Below are 18,436 nucleotides of genomic sequence, written 5' to 3'. Positions count from 1 at the left end.
AAATGGCTGCAAATCTTTGGCAATGAACACCCCCACTGCCTTTGTTATTTTGTTGTGTCTCTCGGAAGTAGTTGGGTATGGATGACTGTATTACCTGCTTGCTATCCTGGCTTTAAGGATGTGCAGTCTGCAGATGTGCAGTCATGTTGGAAGTGTCTCCATTAGAGTAGGGTGGTGTGTAAAACAATGCTTGAAGTCTTGCACAGAGTAATTCTTTTGTTAACCGTTTTTCTTCCACGGCATTATGCTCAACCGCAAAACCAAAATATCCCCACACCACAGATTTGAAACACAGTGGTAACTTTAGTGCATAGTGATTGGATGCAGCGGGGAGGAATTTCCTTATCTCAGTGCGTAGACTCACAGGTGCACATAAACAGAGCCAATTTGGAGAGAAATGAAACACACAGAAATTATTTAAATGCAAAACAAAAAAAGGCAATTCAAGCACGGTATGACGCGTGATAAACGTGTGGATGTCATACAGAATGGTTCAATATTATAATGAGAATTGTGGCATCCCTAGTGTTCACATGCTCAAAGAGAAATCCAGATGGATTGTGAACAAGACTTCACAACAAGCTCACTGAAGATATCGCTAATAAAGATATTAGCATATTGTGGTTAAATTTAAACATGGTTACGAATTCATTTTAAATCTGCTTTTATTAATTGTATGCACATAATCTGACCATTCAAATACTATATCACATATTTCCAAGGTACTAGCCGATTATTAAAGACAGTTTTATGAACTTAAAAAATTGTCCTTGTCCTGTGCATTATGCAGACAATGAGAGGCACAGTATCTCGTAATATATATTTTAGTATAGATGTGGTGGGACTGTATAAAAATCTGTTTAAAAAAATTATGTATTGTCTTTTGCATGTCATAATAGTGTCTAAAAAAAGATAAAAACAAGATGTTGGTCTCGAACAGTTGTTTCAACCATTTTGTCCGTTTGATAAACACAATATATGTTTCTATGTGTGTGAGTTTGTATGGGAGAGGGAGAGGAACCGGGAGAAGGAGAGTATGTGAAAACATAATTTTGTGGCAAAAACATGGAAATATATATTTTTTTATCCTATTGTGTACTATGTATATGTATTTGCTTGGCTAGTGTCCTTGTGGCTTTTGATTCTTTTGCTGTTGTAGGCTTTAAGTACCTTTGAAATATCTGAAATCAAGCCCCGTAGTATAGTAGATTAATAATTATGGCATTTTAAGAAAGGTTTTCATAAATACTAATGACTTTATCTGACTATAATATATGTGGAATATTGGTAACTCTGTTAACTTGTATCAGATATTGTATATATGATCAAATAAATCTCTGACCACACTGTATGAACTCTGAAAGCAGGTCTCTCGCTTTGTCTCTCTCACACACACACACACACACACACAATGAAACTATTGCAGTTACAGCAGAATTTGTCTCATATTTGATGAAATGTAAATATTATTGTGGAGCTGCTTTTAATAGATCTGTATAGCAAAAAGCTCAATATAAAGATCTTTAAGATACTCATCCTAATATTTAACTTTAGCTACGTATTGCATTTATTACAAAAACATCTGACAAGAAAATTAATTTAATGCATACATGTAACATTACATGTTGCATGTATGTAGCCTATGCAGAACTCTACATCCAAAAATATCTCATTCAACAAAGACTCCATTGTGAACCATGAATTAAACGAATTCATCTGAATATAGTTTGTCACGTTTCTCACTTGATTTTGTTACAAAAAACCTCAATCCTTTATTTAGCTGAGAAGATCGTTGGTGCCTCTCTCCCCTCCCTTCAGGACATCTACAAAACCCGTCTCACCCGCAAAGCCCTCTGCATTGCAGGTGATCCCACCCACCCGACACACAGCTTCTTCAGTCTGCTGCCATCAGGGAGGAGACTGCGGAGTCTCCAGGCCAGGACCAGCAGACTGAAGGACAGCTTCATCCATCAGGCTGTCAGGAAGCTGAACTCCCTCCCGACCTTTACATTTTACCTATTTGTATAGTTGTATTTCATCTGTATCTATCTGTATTTATGTTCTACTGTAGTGTTATCTGTATGCACCAAGGGTCTGAGAGTAACGCAATTTCAATTCTCTGTGTGTATGTGCTGTACATGTGGAAGAATTGACAATAAAGCTGACTTGACTTGACTTAAAAATGCTACAGCGCCCCCTTCTGGGTATAATGAGTCATTAATACTACTGTACTTTGTGCAGTTTACATCAAATAAGCAACAAAATATAGACGTAAATTCAGTTTTTAGAGTAAAGATTATAGTAAGGAATATTTTATCGTTCAGCCCCAAAACCTATATAGTTTTTGTCAGTGTTTATTTAAAAACGTCCAATATGCATATAAGATAGTAAATATTTAATTGCTGAGTTGTCAATACAATATATAGGGTATGATTTTACTGCGAAATTCAACATTGACATAAAATGATAACTGCAAATCCACGTTTTGCTGCCTGGAGTCCATTTGTTTCTGTGAATTGCAGAATGCAGATCCATTTGCTTCTCTTTTTTGTAGCTTTCGTCAGTCTGTAAAAATATACCTCAAATTTCTTGTCAAATCTATTTGTAGAGTCAATCGCAAAGCTTTTTCCCGTTTTAGACGTGCTTTGTGTTATTCGCAGCATTCATGCAGAAAACCGATGCTCTGGACACTGGGTTGTTACAGTCTATGGTTGTTGTGACTGAGGCCAAGATGGACGGAAGTGGAGTAGAGTCCGGAAGTGATCTGGATTTGGAGGATGTAGCTGGCGGGGGAAATGAAAGAAACAAAAGTAGTAAGTAGACTTTAGTGGAAAAGAAGGAAAGATTGGAGCCAAACATCAGGAACAGAAAGTGAGAGAGAATTGTCATCAGATGAGAACAAGAAAGGAGGAGTTTAAGGTATTGGGGAAGTTTATGTCGGAAGAAGCAAGTAGTTTGAACCCCTTGAAATGGATTAAGTCACTGAAGGAAATGGTAGGAAATATTGAAACATTGATCATTGATGAAAAAAAGGATCATTTTCTGCAAAGACGGTAAACAACAAAAGGCTTTATTTATTTTTGTTTATTCATTTAGTCATTTATTAGATGCTTTTATCCAAAGCGACTTACAAATGAGGACAACAGAAGCAATCAATTGTAGTATTAAAACACTAAAAACAGATCCAAAACTAAAAGCTAAAACTTTATAAATACTACCTATACACATTTTAATATAGATATAAGCCTTTTTCATTCTTGCCCCTTTACTTTTCCCTATTATCTCTTGTGCTGAACTACACAGAATCATATTTATTTTATTATTCACATCCTCTACATCTTCAAAACTAAATTGTGTACTTATCATTTTACCTTCACATACACCTTTGAACTTATCCCACCCAATCTTCAGCTTTAAACCCCCTGGCATACTTCAGTTTCTATCCCTACTACATTTTATAGGATAATGATCCCTTCCCATATTACTATGATCTAAAACTTCCCATTCACATTGCCTGGCTAAATTATTAGATACAATAGTTAAATCTAACACTGAATTACTTCCTCTAACTACATCTAATCTTGTTATACTCCCGTTATTTAGGCACACTAGGTCACTACAATCTAATATTTCTTCTATCACATTCCAATTTTGGACATTATTTGCACTTCCCCACAAAGTACTATGAGCATTAAAATCACCACACCACACTATGTTAAAATTACCCTCTCCAATATTTTTCAGCAGATCTTTATTTAATCTTTTACACGGATTATAAAAATTAAAAAATCTTATATTCTGATTTCCAGTTCTTACGTCAATCACTACTGACTCGTATTCCTCATTCACTTTAACCTCCCTATATGCTACTCTTAATTTAATGAATGTTATTACTCCCCCCTCCATTTCCTTCATTCCTATCTTTGCGTACTGCTTCATATCCAGTTCCGCATGCCAATGGTAGATCTCCAGTTGCATTTTAAAGTAAATGAAAAGGAAAGGTGTATGCCTAAAGAAATAGTAGTGGATCACTATTTGAAACAAAACTATTTTAATAGTATTCAAATATATACGGATGGGTCAAAAAAAAATCCAGATTCTGGGTATACAGCAGCAGCCATATATATTCCCTATTTTAAATATAGCACAGTTAAAAGGTTATCTAACGATGTATCTGTATTCACAACAGAAATGATGGCAATTCGAATGGCTTTGCAGTGGTTGGAAGAAATCAGTCCTATAAGTGTAGTACACTGAAAAAAATGTTTCATTCATCTACTTAAAAAAAATTTGGGTAATGATTCACATGTGTATTTTTTAACTTGAGCCAATGAAAAGTAAATAACTTCAAGTTAAAAAATATAGATGTGAATCATTACCCTAAATTGTTTTAATTGGATGAATGAAACATTTTTTTCAGTGACGTTAGGCAATTCGAATGGCTTTGCAGTGGTTGGAAGAAATCAGTCCTATAAGTGTAGTACACTGAAAAAAATGTTTCATTCATCTACTTAAAAAAAAATTTGGGTAATGATTCACATGTGTATTTTTTAACTTGAGCCAATGAAAAGTAAATAACTTCAAGTTAAAAAATATAGATGTGAATCATTACCCTAAATTGTTTTAATTGGATGAATGAAACATTTTTTTCAGTGACGTTTGTTCCGATTCATATTCAGTATTAAACAGTTTAAATAGTGGGAAACCAGCATCTAGACAGGATATAATTTATGAAATTTTACAGAATTTATATAGAATAAATCAAACAGGAGTAAGAGTAGAGTTTTTAATTTTAATTTTTATTCTACCAAAGAATACAAGAGTGAGTATCAAAGCTCATCGCCACAACAGCATTCGTAAAAAAAATTACTTTTAGTACATATATTGGTACATATCGGCCAAATAGCAAACTGTGGTGAGCCTTCACCGTACAAAATCAAGCCCGTTTACAGCTCTTGGTCGACGCTATTAAGGCCTGTCCATGACACGTAATCTTAATCTTTGTCAATTTTAGCCTTGAGTTTTAAATCTTATTCTGTTTAATAGTAAACGTAAATATATGTTTGTGTAGTATAGGTTACCTGTTTATTATTTTTATTTATTACGCTTTTATTTAGAGGCTGCAAATTTAGATTAAAACTACTAACGTAAGTATTTTTCAGTCGTTTTTTTTGCGTGTGCTGTAAGGTTACGATGTTCGGACTGTGTTTTTCCTATAGTTCAAGCTGCTAGCTTTTACCTCAAAATACCCACTGCTATATACGGAAATTGTTCACACAGAAAGCATTGACACCACAACTGCATTATTAAAAACTACAACAACTGTTTTTTTTCTCTTTACTTATTTAAGTACCACCACTAACTAAAGCAGGTTACATTTTTAATCACTAAACCACTTTTATTCTTGCTGGTATTTTCTGCTTGTTAAGTTGCTTCCCAAGAGTAAATGCCTAACATTATTTACATTTTAATTAATATTTTACTTGGTACATACAATTGAAAATAATCGTGGTAGCATAGTAATTACGTATTACGTACTTACTAACGTAAGTATTTTTCAGTCGTTTTTTTTGCGTGTGCTGTAAGGTTACGATGTTCGGACTGTGTTTTTCCTATAGTTCAAGCTGCTAGCTTTTACCTCAAAATACCCACTGCTATATACGGAAATTGTTCACACAGAAAGCATTGACACCACAACTGCATTATTAAAAACTACAACAACTGTTTTTTTTCTCTTTACTTATTTAAGTACCACCACTAACTAAAGCAGGTTACATTTTTAATCACTAAACCACTTTTATTCTTGCTGGTATTTTCTGCTTGTTAAGTTGCTTCCCAAGAGTAAATGCCTAACATTATTTACATTTTAATTAATATTTTACTTGGTACATACAATTGAAAATAATCGTGGTAGCATAGTAATTATAGTTATGTCAGCAACTAATTAATACTTTATAATGTGCGATTGGCCGACCGTCTTCCTTCCCAGTAATTACTTGTCAAGTTTTGGGAGGTTAAGACTTTGAAAAACCCTTCTGTATGAAATACAGTAGACCGCAAAATCTTTGTCTACAGTTGTTGTTTTTTAACAATTAGTATTTATCAATACTAGCAGACATTTAGTTGGACAAAACAGTGGATCAGTTTGTCATTACTTTGGGGGAAAAAATGCTTTCGATGACTGCATTCTACAAATCTAGCATATTTACATAGCACTTTCAAAATAGCCTATTTTCAAAAAGAGGAATACACAACCAATTGTTTACAATAACACTTTATTATTATTGTGGCTCTGTGTTGGTTTAAGTTTTTTTTATTATTATTTTGTTGAAGGTGGAAGAGATCCACCTATACTGCTCCAATATGGACAACACACAGACATCCAGCGATGAAGATATTCATGAAGCAATCAGGTACTCCTATTAAGCACTTGAAATGGTACATATTGATACACCAATAAAATATCGCAGGTACCCAATTTAAGTAAAGATATGCCAGTTTTATTTTATAGTATACTTGCATAGTCTTATATCTCTCCTAGCAACTACATAGAAATTGAAACGAGTGTTTCTGGGACAAAAACTTGTAAAATGTTTTAATGTTATGTGGTAACAGTATGGTATGCAGAATAATTTACCCTGGAACACTGAATTATTGCAAAAGGTGGTAATTTAGACATAAGGAGAAGCAAGTGGTTTAATGTCATTATTCCATATTTATATAATATAATCTAGAAATATAGAAAAATACATTAAATGTGCACATTATAGGCCTGTATGGTTTAAATCTAAAATGAACATGTTTTAAATTTGTGTCATATTGGTACATGTCTGGGAACAGCTACTGGCGGTGGAGAACATGCGAACTGGTGACCATAATAATGCCCTGACTTTTTCTCTGTGTCTGCTGTTCACAGCTGGACAACAAGTTCATCAGATTCAGATATGACTTACTGGTCTCTGCCACGGTCCTTCCATTTTAGAAACATTCACCACAGGTACAGAGTTTTGTAAATATATATAGGCCTACTACTAATATATACTAATTTGTCTACAATATCAGTTTGTGCATAAAATTGGAAATTCTTGTTATTACTACCTCCTCACACAAACAAATGCTCAACAAATGTTTGAACGTCTCTTGAAAGTTGAAGTGTATGTTTATTCATTCCTTTTGCTAATGTGCTGTAAGTGTCTGCTTTAGTTTAAATACCTTTTTGGCGCTGGATGTATGGGCCCTAAATAAATAATGAAATACATTTTTACAGATTGACGTGATTATAAACAAAGATCAGTTTAATGACGAAGGGGATTTCGGTTGCTGGTTGTTGTATATTATGTCATTATTTGAATTATTTTAATGTGATTTATTTCAATTTAATGTGGTTTTAGAGATGCAGATGCACCTTTTTTCTTTTTCTTTTTACAGTTTATTGCAGGAGATAAAATCAGACTCACCAGAGCCCAGCTGTGTGTCTATGAAGAGTGACTGGTCTATGGATCCACCACTGCATTGAAGGCATAAAAACAAATCATTAGACTCACCAGAGCCCAGCTGTGACTGGTCAATGGATCCACCACTACATTTAAGTCATAAAAAGATATCACACCACAGGTACAGAATTTCTGCATACATATGCGATCAGTATTATACAAACACACAACTGCAAGCATTCACTGATGCTCAAGAAGAAAAACACAGCGCACTAAGAGCATTTGGTAGCTCTCCAGCAGCAGAGCAGGCTGTAGAAGAAATAAAGGCAGTACAGGGGAGTCCAATCCTTCTTCCAATCTTTCCCTGAAAAGTTTAGTTTCAACCCTAATAAAACAACCTTAATTTTATTTCAAAGGCTTATTTTTTGCTAATCATTTTCCACTCTTGCCTGGTTAAGGGTTAAAGATCATATTTTTTCATGTTCTTCCAGTTCATCATTGGAACACAAATTAAGATGTGAAATCTGAGAGATTTAGATCAACCGTACTTGCTTGATGTGCAAGAACAAAGCTCAAAATGTGCTGACAGGACATGAGAATGAACCTGATTGTATAACCCTTTACTTTGTAACAGTGTAGTCCAGCAGAAAACAATACAACTTAAAGGTTTAGTTCACCCAAAAAGGAAAATTAGCCCATAAATTACTCACCCTCAAGTCATCCTAGGTGTATATGACTTTCTTCTTTCAGACGAATCCAGTCGGAGTTACATAAAAAATTGTCTTTGATCTTTCAAGCTCCATCATTGTACTCAGCGGGTGTTGCATTCCTTCGGTTCAAATGACGTGAAATAAAAAGCACCCTTCCACAAAAAAAGTGTCTCACATGGCTCCGGGGGGTGAACAAAGGCCTCCTGTAGCGAATCAATGCGTTTTTGTAAGAAAAATTTACATATTCAAAATGTAATAATCACTCTAATCTAGCTTGCGCCAGCAGTTGTACACAGAAGCAGCTCCGGGAGCATGACGTATGGGGTCAGCTTTGTGCATGCGCCGGTGCGCCTCGTGAAAACCAACGTTTGTTTACAGGATCAAAATAAGCAAAGTTTCCTTACTTTAGCAAAGGAAAACCAGTCTCCTCTTGGCTTATATCGAAATCCTCCGATGTTCTTCTTTACAAATCCTCATTTTGTATTTCTAATTAGTGACCGTTGTTTTGTTTCGATCTCTACGTAATTCCCCCAGAACTGCTTCCGTTTACAACAGTGAGCGCAAGCTAGATTCAAGTGATTATTACGTTTTGAATATGGATATTTTCTTACAAAAACGCATCGATTCGCTACAGAAGGCCTTTGTTCACCCCCCGGAGCCATGTGAGGCACTTTTTTTTTGTGGAAGGGTGCTTATTATTTCACGTCTTTTGAACCGAAGGAATGCAACACCCGCTGAGTACAACGATAGAGCTTGAAAGATCAAAGACTAGATTTTTTATATAACTCCGACTGGATTCGTCTGAAAGAAGAAAGTCATATACACCTAGGATGCATCGGGGGTGAGTGAAACGCAGCCTAATTTTCATTTTTGACTGAACTAACCCTTTAAAGGGATACTTCACCCCGAAATGAAAATTTTGTCATTAATCACTTACCCCCATGTCGTTCCAACCCCATAAAAGCTTTGTTCGTCTTCGGAACACAATTTAAGATATTTTGGATGAAAACCGGGAGGCTTGTGACTGTCCCATTGACTACCAAGTAACTTACACTGTGAAGGTCCAGAAAAGTATGAAAAGCATCGTCAGAATAGTCCATCTGCCATCAGAGGTTCAACCGTAACGTCATGAAGCGACGAGAATACTGTTTGTATGCGAAGAAAACAAAAAATAACAACTTTATTCAACAATTCGTCTCCTCGATGTCTGTCTGCATCACCGTAGCGCCATTTTGTAGAATATGAGCCGAACGCAGGCAGCGTACACTCTTCTGTGTCAGCGCGACACAAGGATACATTTTCTACGTGTATTTACGCTATGATTTGAAAGAAAACAGCGCATCCTTGTGTCACGGCTGACACAGAAGAGCGTAAGCTGCCTGCGTGATGTGGACAGACAGAGGAGACGAATTGTTCAATAAACTCATTATTTTTGTTTTCTTTGTGTACAAAAAGTATTCTCGTCGCTTCATAACGTTACGGTTGAACCTCTGATGGCAGATGGACCATTCTGACGATGCTTTTCATACTTTTCTGGACCTTGACAGTGTAATTTACTTTGCAGTCTATGGGACAGTCACAAGCCTCCCGGTTTTCATCCAAAATATCTTAAATTGTGTTCCCAAGACGAACAAAGATTTTACAGGTTTGGAATGACATGGGGATAAGTGATTAATTAAAAGAAAAATCATTTTGGGGTGGAGTAACCATTTAAGGTTTAACAACTTCAATCATTAGAGAATGACTTGTCAAAAATTTTGTAAATGTGTTGAAAATGTTGTGAATATACAATTCTAAATGTAATGTGCTAAAGAATATAGTTAATAAAAAGAGAACCAAAAAGTTGGTACATGAGAAGTAGCAGATAGAGCTGGTGGTAGAGACCATGAATGTTGTTCATTGTAATGCCATGAGTATTTCTCTTGATCTGACATTCATAGAAAAATTAATGTAATGGAAAAGAAGATGTCAATGAAGAGTTCAGTGGATCGGCTAAAACATTCGAGGTATGGAAACACTGGTCACCACTACAGTTTGTATAGTTCTGCATACTTACATTTTTGTTGATCAGTATTTAGACGCACAAGACCAAATTATTGTGGATTGTTTAATAGTAATTTAAAGAGCAGGTCATATGGGTTTTTGAAAAATATCTTTTTTTGCAATTTGTAATGTAGCTACCCTTCAATGTAAACAATCTGCAAAGTTGTAAATCAAAAAAGTGCATGATAAATAAAAATATTGTCTTTCAAAAGAAAGAGTCGACTCTGAACCGCTGAGATTTTTGAATATTCTGCCTGTTACCTATATACGTCACAAGGTAACACATTTGCATAATTCCCGCCTGCACGCGAAATACAAACACTCTGATCTGCCCACTAACACTTCCGCTAGTTAGTGTGTTTACATCATGTTGAGAGGACACTGTGTTTTGAGCCTCACTGGGCATTCTAACAGTTCCCACATGTGCACCTCAAATAAGTAAATTATAAGAATGAATGCAAAAAAAATGCTGTCACATCAAGTAAAGTACCACATACAAAGTTTAAACTTACCACTGAGAAACATCCTGATCAAGTTGTGCTTGCGATGGACTGTCCGTCTGAGTGACTGCATCGGATTATCCTCAGACTCGGGCTCGAAATGATAAGGTAATATCAGTGCCATTTTTGTAACTTTATAGCATCTTTGTTTACAAGTAACCCTCCGGAGCAAAAAAAAAAATTATGGTAATGGGCATTTAGTTTCCGACACGCATTGCATATGGAAAGACCAATCACAACAGACTTGGCCAGCTAACCAATTAGAGCAGAGTAGGCTCATGGAAGGGAGGAGTTTACAGACTCAGAACTGCTTCGAACAAATCGTTTCGAACTCGTTGAAAAATTATTCTATTATTAAATGTATATTCTGAGAAAATTACAATGTTTTCTGACCTTAGATGCATTTAAACCTGTTGTAGGGGACCCCAACACAATATTAGGGCAATTTAAAATACCATATGACCTGCTCTTTAATCTTCACCTGGGGCCTGATATAAAAATGTTGTGTACACACAAAATGCATATTGAAATATGCTTATGGAATTTTTCACATGCACCTATTGGAAGTTATTAAAAAATAAAACTGCCGTAAATATGTGCTAACCGTCCATACACTCTAGACAATGAAGTAAACAAAATGATTTAAAATATTTGCATCTGTCTGCACCGATAGCCTTGTGGGTAGCATGCAAATATAAAGCGCCGTTGCGCTACGGTCGTCCCGAGTTTGAATCCCGACTCGAGGACCTTTCCCGATCCCACCCCCCTCTCTCTCCCACTTCACTTCCTGTCAGCACGTCACTGTCCTATCATAAAAAAAATCTTAAAAAAATAAAAACATTTCCATCTGACATAACCTACACATTTATGTTAAATGTGTATCTCATACTCTTGTTAATCAGAATATTTATGAATTTATTAAATATTTGTAATGGATGAACTGCTTTGGGTGGTCGAATGGTCCATAGGTCCGATAACACAGTACTGTATTGCTGCCGCACCGCACCACATGCAGGTGTGCTGTATTGTGTGCAGACAGACAGTAGCCTAATAATAACAACACCTTTGCAGTCTTCCAAACATTATGAAAATGTGTTTTTCATGTCAGCATGAAACGGAAGTTGCTATTGTCTTTTCTTTCCTATTGTAACATATATCAATGTGAAACAGAAAATGTATGGTGGGATTTAATTGGGTCCATATGGAATTCATTGAAACATTGGATCATTATCGTTAGCTATTGTTGAATCTCATGCAGGGATGCATACTTGTCACCGTTTTTAATTCATAATGGGTCATGGGGTCAAAATGGGGGGGGGGGACTTTTTACAGTTCCAGTAGTACCAACTCGGGTCTGAGGAGGAAGCTGTCATGGATGAACGAATGAGGCATTTTATATAGCGCTTTTATTGTGTATTTCTGTACACCCAAAGTGCTTTACAATCATTTGAGGGGGTCTCTCCTCAACCACTACCAGTGTGCAGCATCCACCTGGATGATGTGATGGCATCCACAGCACAATGGTGCCAGTGCCCTCACCACACACCAGCTACAGGTGGAGAAGAGAGACAGTGATAGAGCCAATTCAGTGAATGGGGATTATTAGGAGGCCATGATTGACAAGGGCCAGCGGAGGGAATTTGGTCAGGACACTGGGGTTACACCCCTTACTCTTTACGAGAAGTGCCATGGGATTTTTAATGACCACAGAGAGTCAGGACCACGGTTTCAAATATCTATCAGCGAGGCGCCATGAGCCAGCGCCCTGGAGGATGCAACACTCCTAGTAGAGTGAGCTCGCAACCTGAGAGGGCAGGGCACACCCTGTGCCTGATAAGCCAGGGTGATGGGGGCCATCCTCTGCTTAGAGACGGCATTCCCCTTCTGCCGGCCTCCGTAACAGACAAAGAGCTGGTCTGAGGTCCTAAAGCCTTGTGTCCGGTCTACGTAGCATCTCAAGGCTCGGACGGGACAGAGCAAAGCTAGGGCTGGGTCTGCCTCCTCTAGGGGCAGTGCTTGCAGGCTCACCACCTGATCCCTGGAGGGAGTAGTGGGAACCTTGGGCACATAGCCGGGCCGGGGCCTTAGGATTACCTGGGAGTCAGCCGGCCCAAACTCTAGGCACGAATCGTCGACCAAAAATGCGCGCAGGTCCCCTACCCTCTTGATGGAGGCCAGTGCAAGCAGGAGCAGAGTTTTCATTGAAAGAAACTTTAGCTCGACTGACTGCAAAGGCTCAAATGGGCCCTGCTGTAGTGCTTTGAGCACTAGAGACAGGTCCCAAGAGGGTATAGAGGAGGGCCGGAAAAGATTTAACCTTCTCGCTCCCCTAAGGAACCTGATGACCAGATCATGCTTTCCTACCGACTTCCCTTCCACGGGGTCATGGTGAGCAGCAATCACAGCGACATAGACGTGGAGGGAGACAGCCTTCACTCCAACCCTTGCATCTCCGGGGGTCTTCCCGACGAGAAGAACACCACTCGACGAACAGGTTCCACTTCAAGGCGTAAGCGCGTCTCATAGACGGTGCTCACGCCGAAGTGATGGTGTCAACTACCACTTGGGGTAGGTCAGCAAGAACCTCCACATCCCGTCCAGGGACCAGACATGAAGTTTCCAGAGGTCTGGATGCGGGTGCCACATGGTGCCCCGTCTCAGAGGAATCTGCCAGGGAGGGGCTGTCGCGAGGAGCATTAGTTCGGTGAACCAGGTCTGAGTGAGCCAATACGGCGCCACAAGCAGGACCTGCTCCTCGTCCTCCCTGACCTTGCACAGCATCTGTGCGAGAAGGCTCACTGGGGGAAACGCATACTTGTGCAGGCCCCGCGGCCAGCGCGTCCGTGTCGAGTATTCCCTCTACCAGGGAGTAGAACAACCGGCAGTGAGAGGTTTCTGGAGAGGCAAACAGGTCTACCTGAGCGGCTCCGAAACATCTCCAAAACAGCTGGACCGTCTGGGGATGGAGTATCCATTCTCCCGGGAGTGTAGTTCGTGACAGCTCGTCAGCCATACGGTCGAGCAGACCCGGCATGTGAATAACACTAAGTGACCTCAGAACCTTCTGACTCCAAAGGAGGTGGCGGCGGGCGAGTTGCGACATGCTACGGGAGCGCAGACCACCTTGTCGGTTGATGTACGCAACAGTCACCATGTTGTCCGTTCGCTTGCCTCTTAAGCACCCTTTGAGATGGTTCAAGGCAAAGCACACTGTTAACAACTCTAAGCAATTGATATGCCAGTGCAGTTGAGTCCATACCCCTGACAATGCGTGCCCGTTGTACATGGCCCCCCAGCCGGTGGGGGAGTCATCTGTGTTAACCACAGTATGCCTGAAGACGGAGGCATCTGTGTAAACCCCAGCATGCCTGGAGACCAGTTCTAGGGGCACTCCTGCCCAGAGGAATGTAAGGTCTGACTATGGGGTGAAGGTTTGGCGACAGGCCGGTGTAACTTGGACCCGGTGAGTGCCACGCTGCCACGCCCACCTCGGGACTCGGCCATGAAACCAGTGCTGGAGTGGTCCCATACGTAACTGCCGCTGCAACTGCATCGCACGACCAAGAGAACTCGCAGTGACCTTCGTCGCTCGGAGCCCGAGGTCAGTAGCGGTTCGGAGCTCTTTGAGAACTTCCAGATCATGACCACCCTTGTGCAGGTCCCTCAGTGCCTTGGCATGATGAACCTGCAATAACGCCGTAGCGTGTAAGACGGAGGTAGCTTCTCCACAGGCCGTATAAGCCTCGCCGGACAGGCCAGACGAGTACCTACAGACCCGGGAGGGCAGGCACGGATCGCCCTTCCGGGTGGAGGCGGTATTAGGACACAATTGAATTGCAACCGACCGCTCCACCGGAGGGACCCTTGTATATCCCCTAGCTGCACCATTGTCGAGGGTGGTGAGGGTGGAGGAACCAGCAGGTCGGTTTCCGGCAGTAAAAGGTGACGTCCATGACCTGGTGAGCTCCTTGTGGAGAACCAGCGCGAGCCACCCCGAGAAACCAATCGTCCAACCTCGAGGGTCCGGGACGCGGTGGAGGTTTCCACTCGAGCCCTACCCTCTCGGCGGCCCGGGAAAGCATAGCCGACATCTCTGGATCCGATTCAGGCCTTGCCATCGTCCCGGAGGGCGGCAGCGCAGCCGAATCTTCCTCTCCAGAGAGCTCTCCCGCCGATGCAGTGATCGACATCCTGTCGTCGGGAGGAGCACCGAAGGATACCGCTGGTACGCTCTTTGAAGAGGGCCCAGAGAGTTCCTTTGGCGGCTCAACTGGTTGCGAAGCACTAGAGGAGCGATGGTCCCCCGAGGGTTGGTTCCCTAAGGGGTTTGCCACCACTGTAACCTTCAGACCGCCCGTGCTACTGCCCGAAGTAGTCCACGCCTGGCTGCCACCAGGACGAACACTAGATCGCGGCAGAGGCGACGGAGCTCCACCCCCCTGGAGGAAACGGAGCCTGGCCCGCAGCTCAGAGATGGTCATCTTCCCGCAATGATAACATGACTTGTCCGCAAACGCCACTTCAGCGTGTTTAGTGCCCAGACACGTGAGGCAGCGATCGTGACCATCACCCGGCGCCAGGTAACGACCACATCCAGAAACGCACGGGTGAAACGCCATCGTTAAAAAGACTATCCGTCATCTTTACAAAGACGCACCTGCTTATTGTACTCTTACTTTTTTTTATGGAAATGCTCTTTTACGTGCTAAGACGCACAGGGGAAACGGCCGTTGACCATGCAGCATGACGGGGGTAGTGCAGCCTGAAGTGCGCAACCGACTTGATACAGGAACGACCACCACTGAAGCGCCATCCGCCAACACAAAAAGCTCCAGAGAGCGCTAAAATAGAGGTTTATTTTATAGGCATAACTGCATAAATATAATTTTAAAACAACTAAAAATGTTTTGCTAATAGGAATGAATGAGTATTATTCTAATGGGAAAAAAAATTTGGTTAAAAAATAATCAAGGATTTAAAATGTGTAGAAGTGGGGCGTGTTTAGTGCCCAGACACGTGAGGCAGCGATCGTGACCATCACCCGGCGCCAGGTAACGACCACATCCAGAAACGCACGGGTGAAACGCCATCGTTAAAAAGACTATCCGTCATCTTTACAAAGACGCACCTGCTTATTGTACTCTTACTTTTTTATGGAAATGCTCTTTTACGTGCTAAGACGCACAGGGGAAACGGCCGTTGACCATGCAGCATGACGGGGGTAGTGCAGCCTGAAGTGCGCAACCGACTTGATACAGGAACGACCACCACTGAAGCGCCATCCGCCAACACAAAAAGCTCCAGAGAGCGCTAAAATAGAGGTTTATTTTATAGGCATAACTGCATAAATATAATTTTAAAACAACTAAAAATGTTTTGCTAATAGGAATGAATGAGTATTATTCTAATGGGAAAAAAAATTTGGTTAAAAAATAATCAAGGATTTAAAATGTGTAGAAGTGGGGTGGTTTGGGGGTCTTTTTCACCTTTTTCCACCCATGATGAGTTTTTCATCCCTGCTAATGTAAGTGATCGGTTATCTCACCCTTTTGCCGAGACTTCATCAGGGAAGAGGAGATGTCATCGCAAGAGGGAGGGGGGGAAGTTATTATGATTGAAGATTACACAAGCGCATAAATTAAAAAAATAATAATGATGTGCATGGATAAATCATTTATAATAAACGTTACAATATTCCATAAAAAAAAAGGATTTTCAATTTTCAATAGTTTGTGATTACATTAAATGGAAAGATTATTTTAATTTTTTAAAAATGTTTTGTGTCAAGCATGGGTGTCAGAGAACTATTACAATGTAAAGTAAATATCTGTTCAGTATCCAGTAAAAATATTGAAACATTCTAAAATAGAGGTTTATTTTATAGACAAAACTGCATAAATATAATTTTAAAACAACTAAAAATATTTTGCTAATAGGAATGAATGAGCATTATTCTAATCGGGGGGGGAAGAAAAGGTATTTTATACCTATAATTTTTTTTCTGACATGTTAATATTTTTATTATAAACAAGACAAGGATACTGAATGATTTTAGCAATGTAATGTGATGGTACATACAACATTTACACTCTGTGTATCTCATATTTCCCTATTGTCTTGTAATGTAGACTACCTTTTAACACAATTGTAGGCTATTACATGTATGGAAATTTACAAATGTAAATTATATGGAGATAGAATATAAGCAAAAAAGGCATTGTAAGCTCCATATATGGTTATTTTGGGGAGGAGATGGGGTTGGGATGCATGTCACACAAAAACTTCCGCTGATTAGGATTTCTAAGGGAATTTTGAGCAAGTTCTGGCGTTTGTACAGTTTTACAAATATGAAAACTTTTGTTTGTACGCACACTTCAAGGATGAAATCTACGCAAAGTTTTATATATGAAGCCCCAGATGTTTTACCATGAATTTTAGATTGGATAGCATCTCCTTAGATGAGCAGAAAAATTGCATTGTAGGATATTATTCTTGTTTAAATGTGATGTGTGTTGATTTAGATTGATTGATAGTTTTTGGGACAATTAGGCTCTACAATATGAATGTTGTGCATAATGATGGAAAGTTGACCTATTATTAAATTATTTCAAATTTGCATTTTTTATAGCAAAAATTTTGTCATGACTGACGTGTGAAAATGTAACTTTAATTCTACAGTCATCCATTTAAACTCAACATGATTAGATCAAATCTAAGGAAGAGGTTTGAGTGTCTGTATGAGGGATCAGCAAAGCAGGGAAACCCAACACTCCTGAATGAGGTCTACACAGAGCTCTACATCACAGAGAGTGAGAGTGGAGAGATCAATTATGAACACGAGGTGAGACAGATTGAGAGACATTCCAGGAGAGCAGCAACAGAGGACACACCGATCAAATGCAGTGACATCTTTAGAGCTTTACCTGGACAAGACAAACCCATCAGAACTGTGCTGACAAAGGGAGTCGCTGGCATTGGAAAAACAGTCTCTGTGCAGAAGTTCATCCTGGACTGGGCTGAAGGGAAAGAGAATCAGGACGTCCAGCTCATATTTCCTCTTCCTTTCAGAGAGCTCAATCTGATGAAGGACAAAACACTCAGTCTTTCAGATCTTCTTCAAGTTTTTTTCCCTGAAACAAAACACCTGAAAATATCCAGAGACAAATATAAAGTGTTGTTCATCTTTGATGGTCTGGATGAGTGTCGTCTGTCTCTGGATTTTCAGAGCGATGTGAGGTTGTGTGATGTAAGTGAATCAGCCTCAGTGGACGTGCTGCTGACGAACCTCATTGTGGGGAATCTGCTTCCCTCTGCTCTCATCTGGATCACCTCCAGACCAGCAGCAGCTGATCTCGTCCCCTCTGAGTGTGTCCATCGAGTGACAGAGGTACGAGGCTTCAATGAGCCACAGAAGGAGGAATACTTCAGGAAGAGATTCAGTGATCAGAGACTGGCCAATACGATCATCTCACACCTGAAGTCATCAAGGAGCCTCTTCATCATGTGCCACCTCCCAGTGTTCTGCTGGATCTCAGCCGCTGTTCTGGAGAAGATGTTGAGTCCAGCAGAGAGTGGAGAGATTCCCAAGACTCTCACTCAAATGTACACACACTTCCTGATCCTTCAGACCAACATCAAACATGAGAAGGACTATGAGAAGAACGTGACAGATGAAGACATGATCCTCAAACTGGGGAAACTGGCTTTTCAGCAGCTTGTGAAAGGAAACCTGATCTTCTATGATGAAGAC

General features: G+C 40.0%; 1 protein-coding gene across 1 annotated transcript in view; it reads left to right on the top strand.

Annotated features, from left to right (window-relative positions):
* Positions 1-12,205: 12,205 nt before the first annotated feature.
* LOC107558829 (protein NLRC3-like) overlaps positions 12,206-18,436 on the top strand; it is a 13,227-nt gene continuing 6,996 nt past the window's right edge. Inside the window, exons 1-2 of the mRNA XM_016242515.1 lie at positions 12,206-12,399; positions 17,946-18,430. Coding sequence (XP_016098001.1) covers positions 12,375-12,399; positions 17,946-18,430 — 510 coding nt within the window. The 5' untranslated portion in view covers positions 12,206-12,374. The remainder of the gene's footprint in view (positions 12,400-17,945; positions 18,431-18,436) is intronic.

The sequence above is a fragment of the Sinocyclocheilus grahami genome, unplaced genomic scaffold (assembly GCF_001515645.1).
Source record: "Sinocyclocheilus grahami isolate Dianchi unplaced genomic scaffold, SAMN03320097.WGS_v1.1 scaffold661.1, whole genome shotgun sequence".
Lineage (NCBI taxonomy): Eukaryota > Metazoa > Chordata > Actinopteri > Cypriniformes > Cyprinidae > Sinocyclocheilus > Sinocyclocheilus grahami.
The sequence above is the reverse complement of the archived record's forward strand: the minus strand, read 5'-3'. Positions and strand labels throughout refer to the sequence as shown.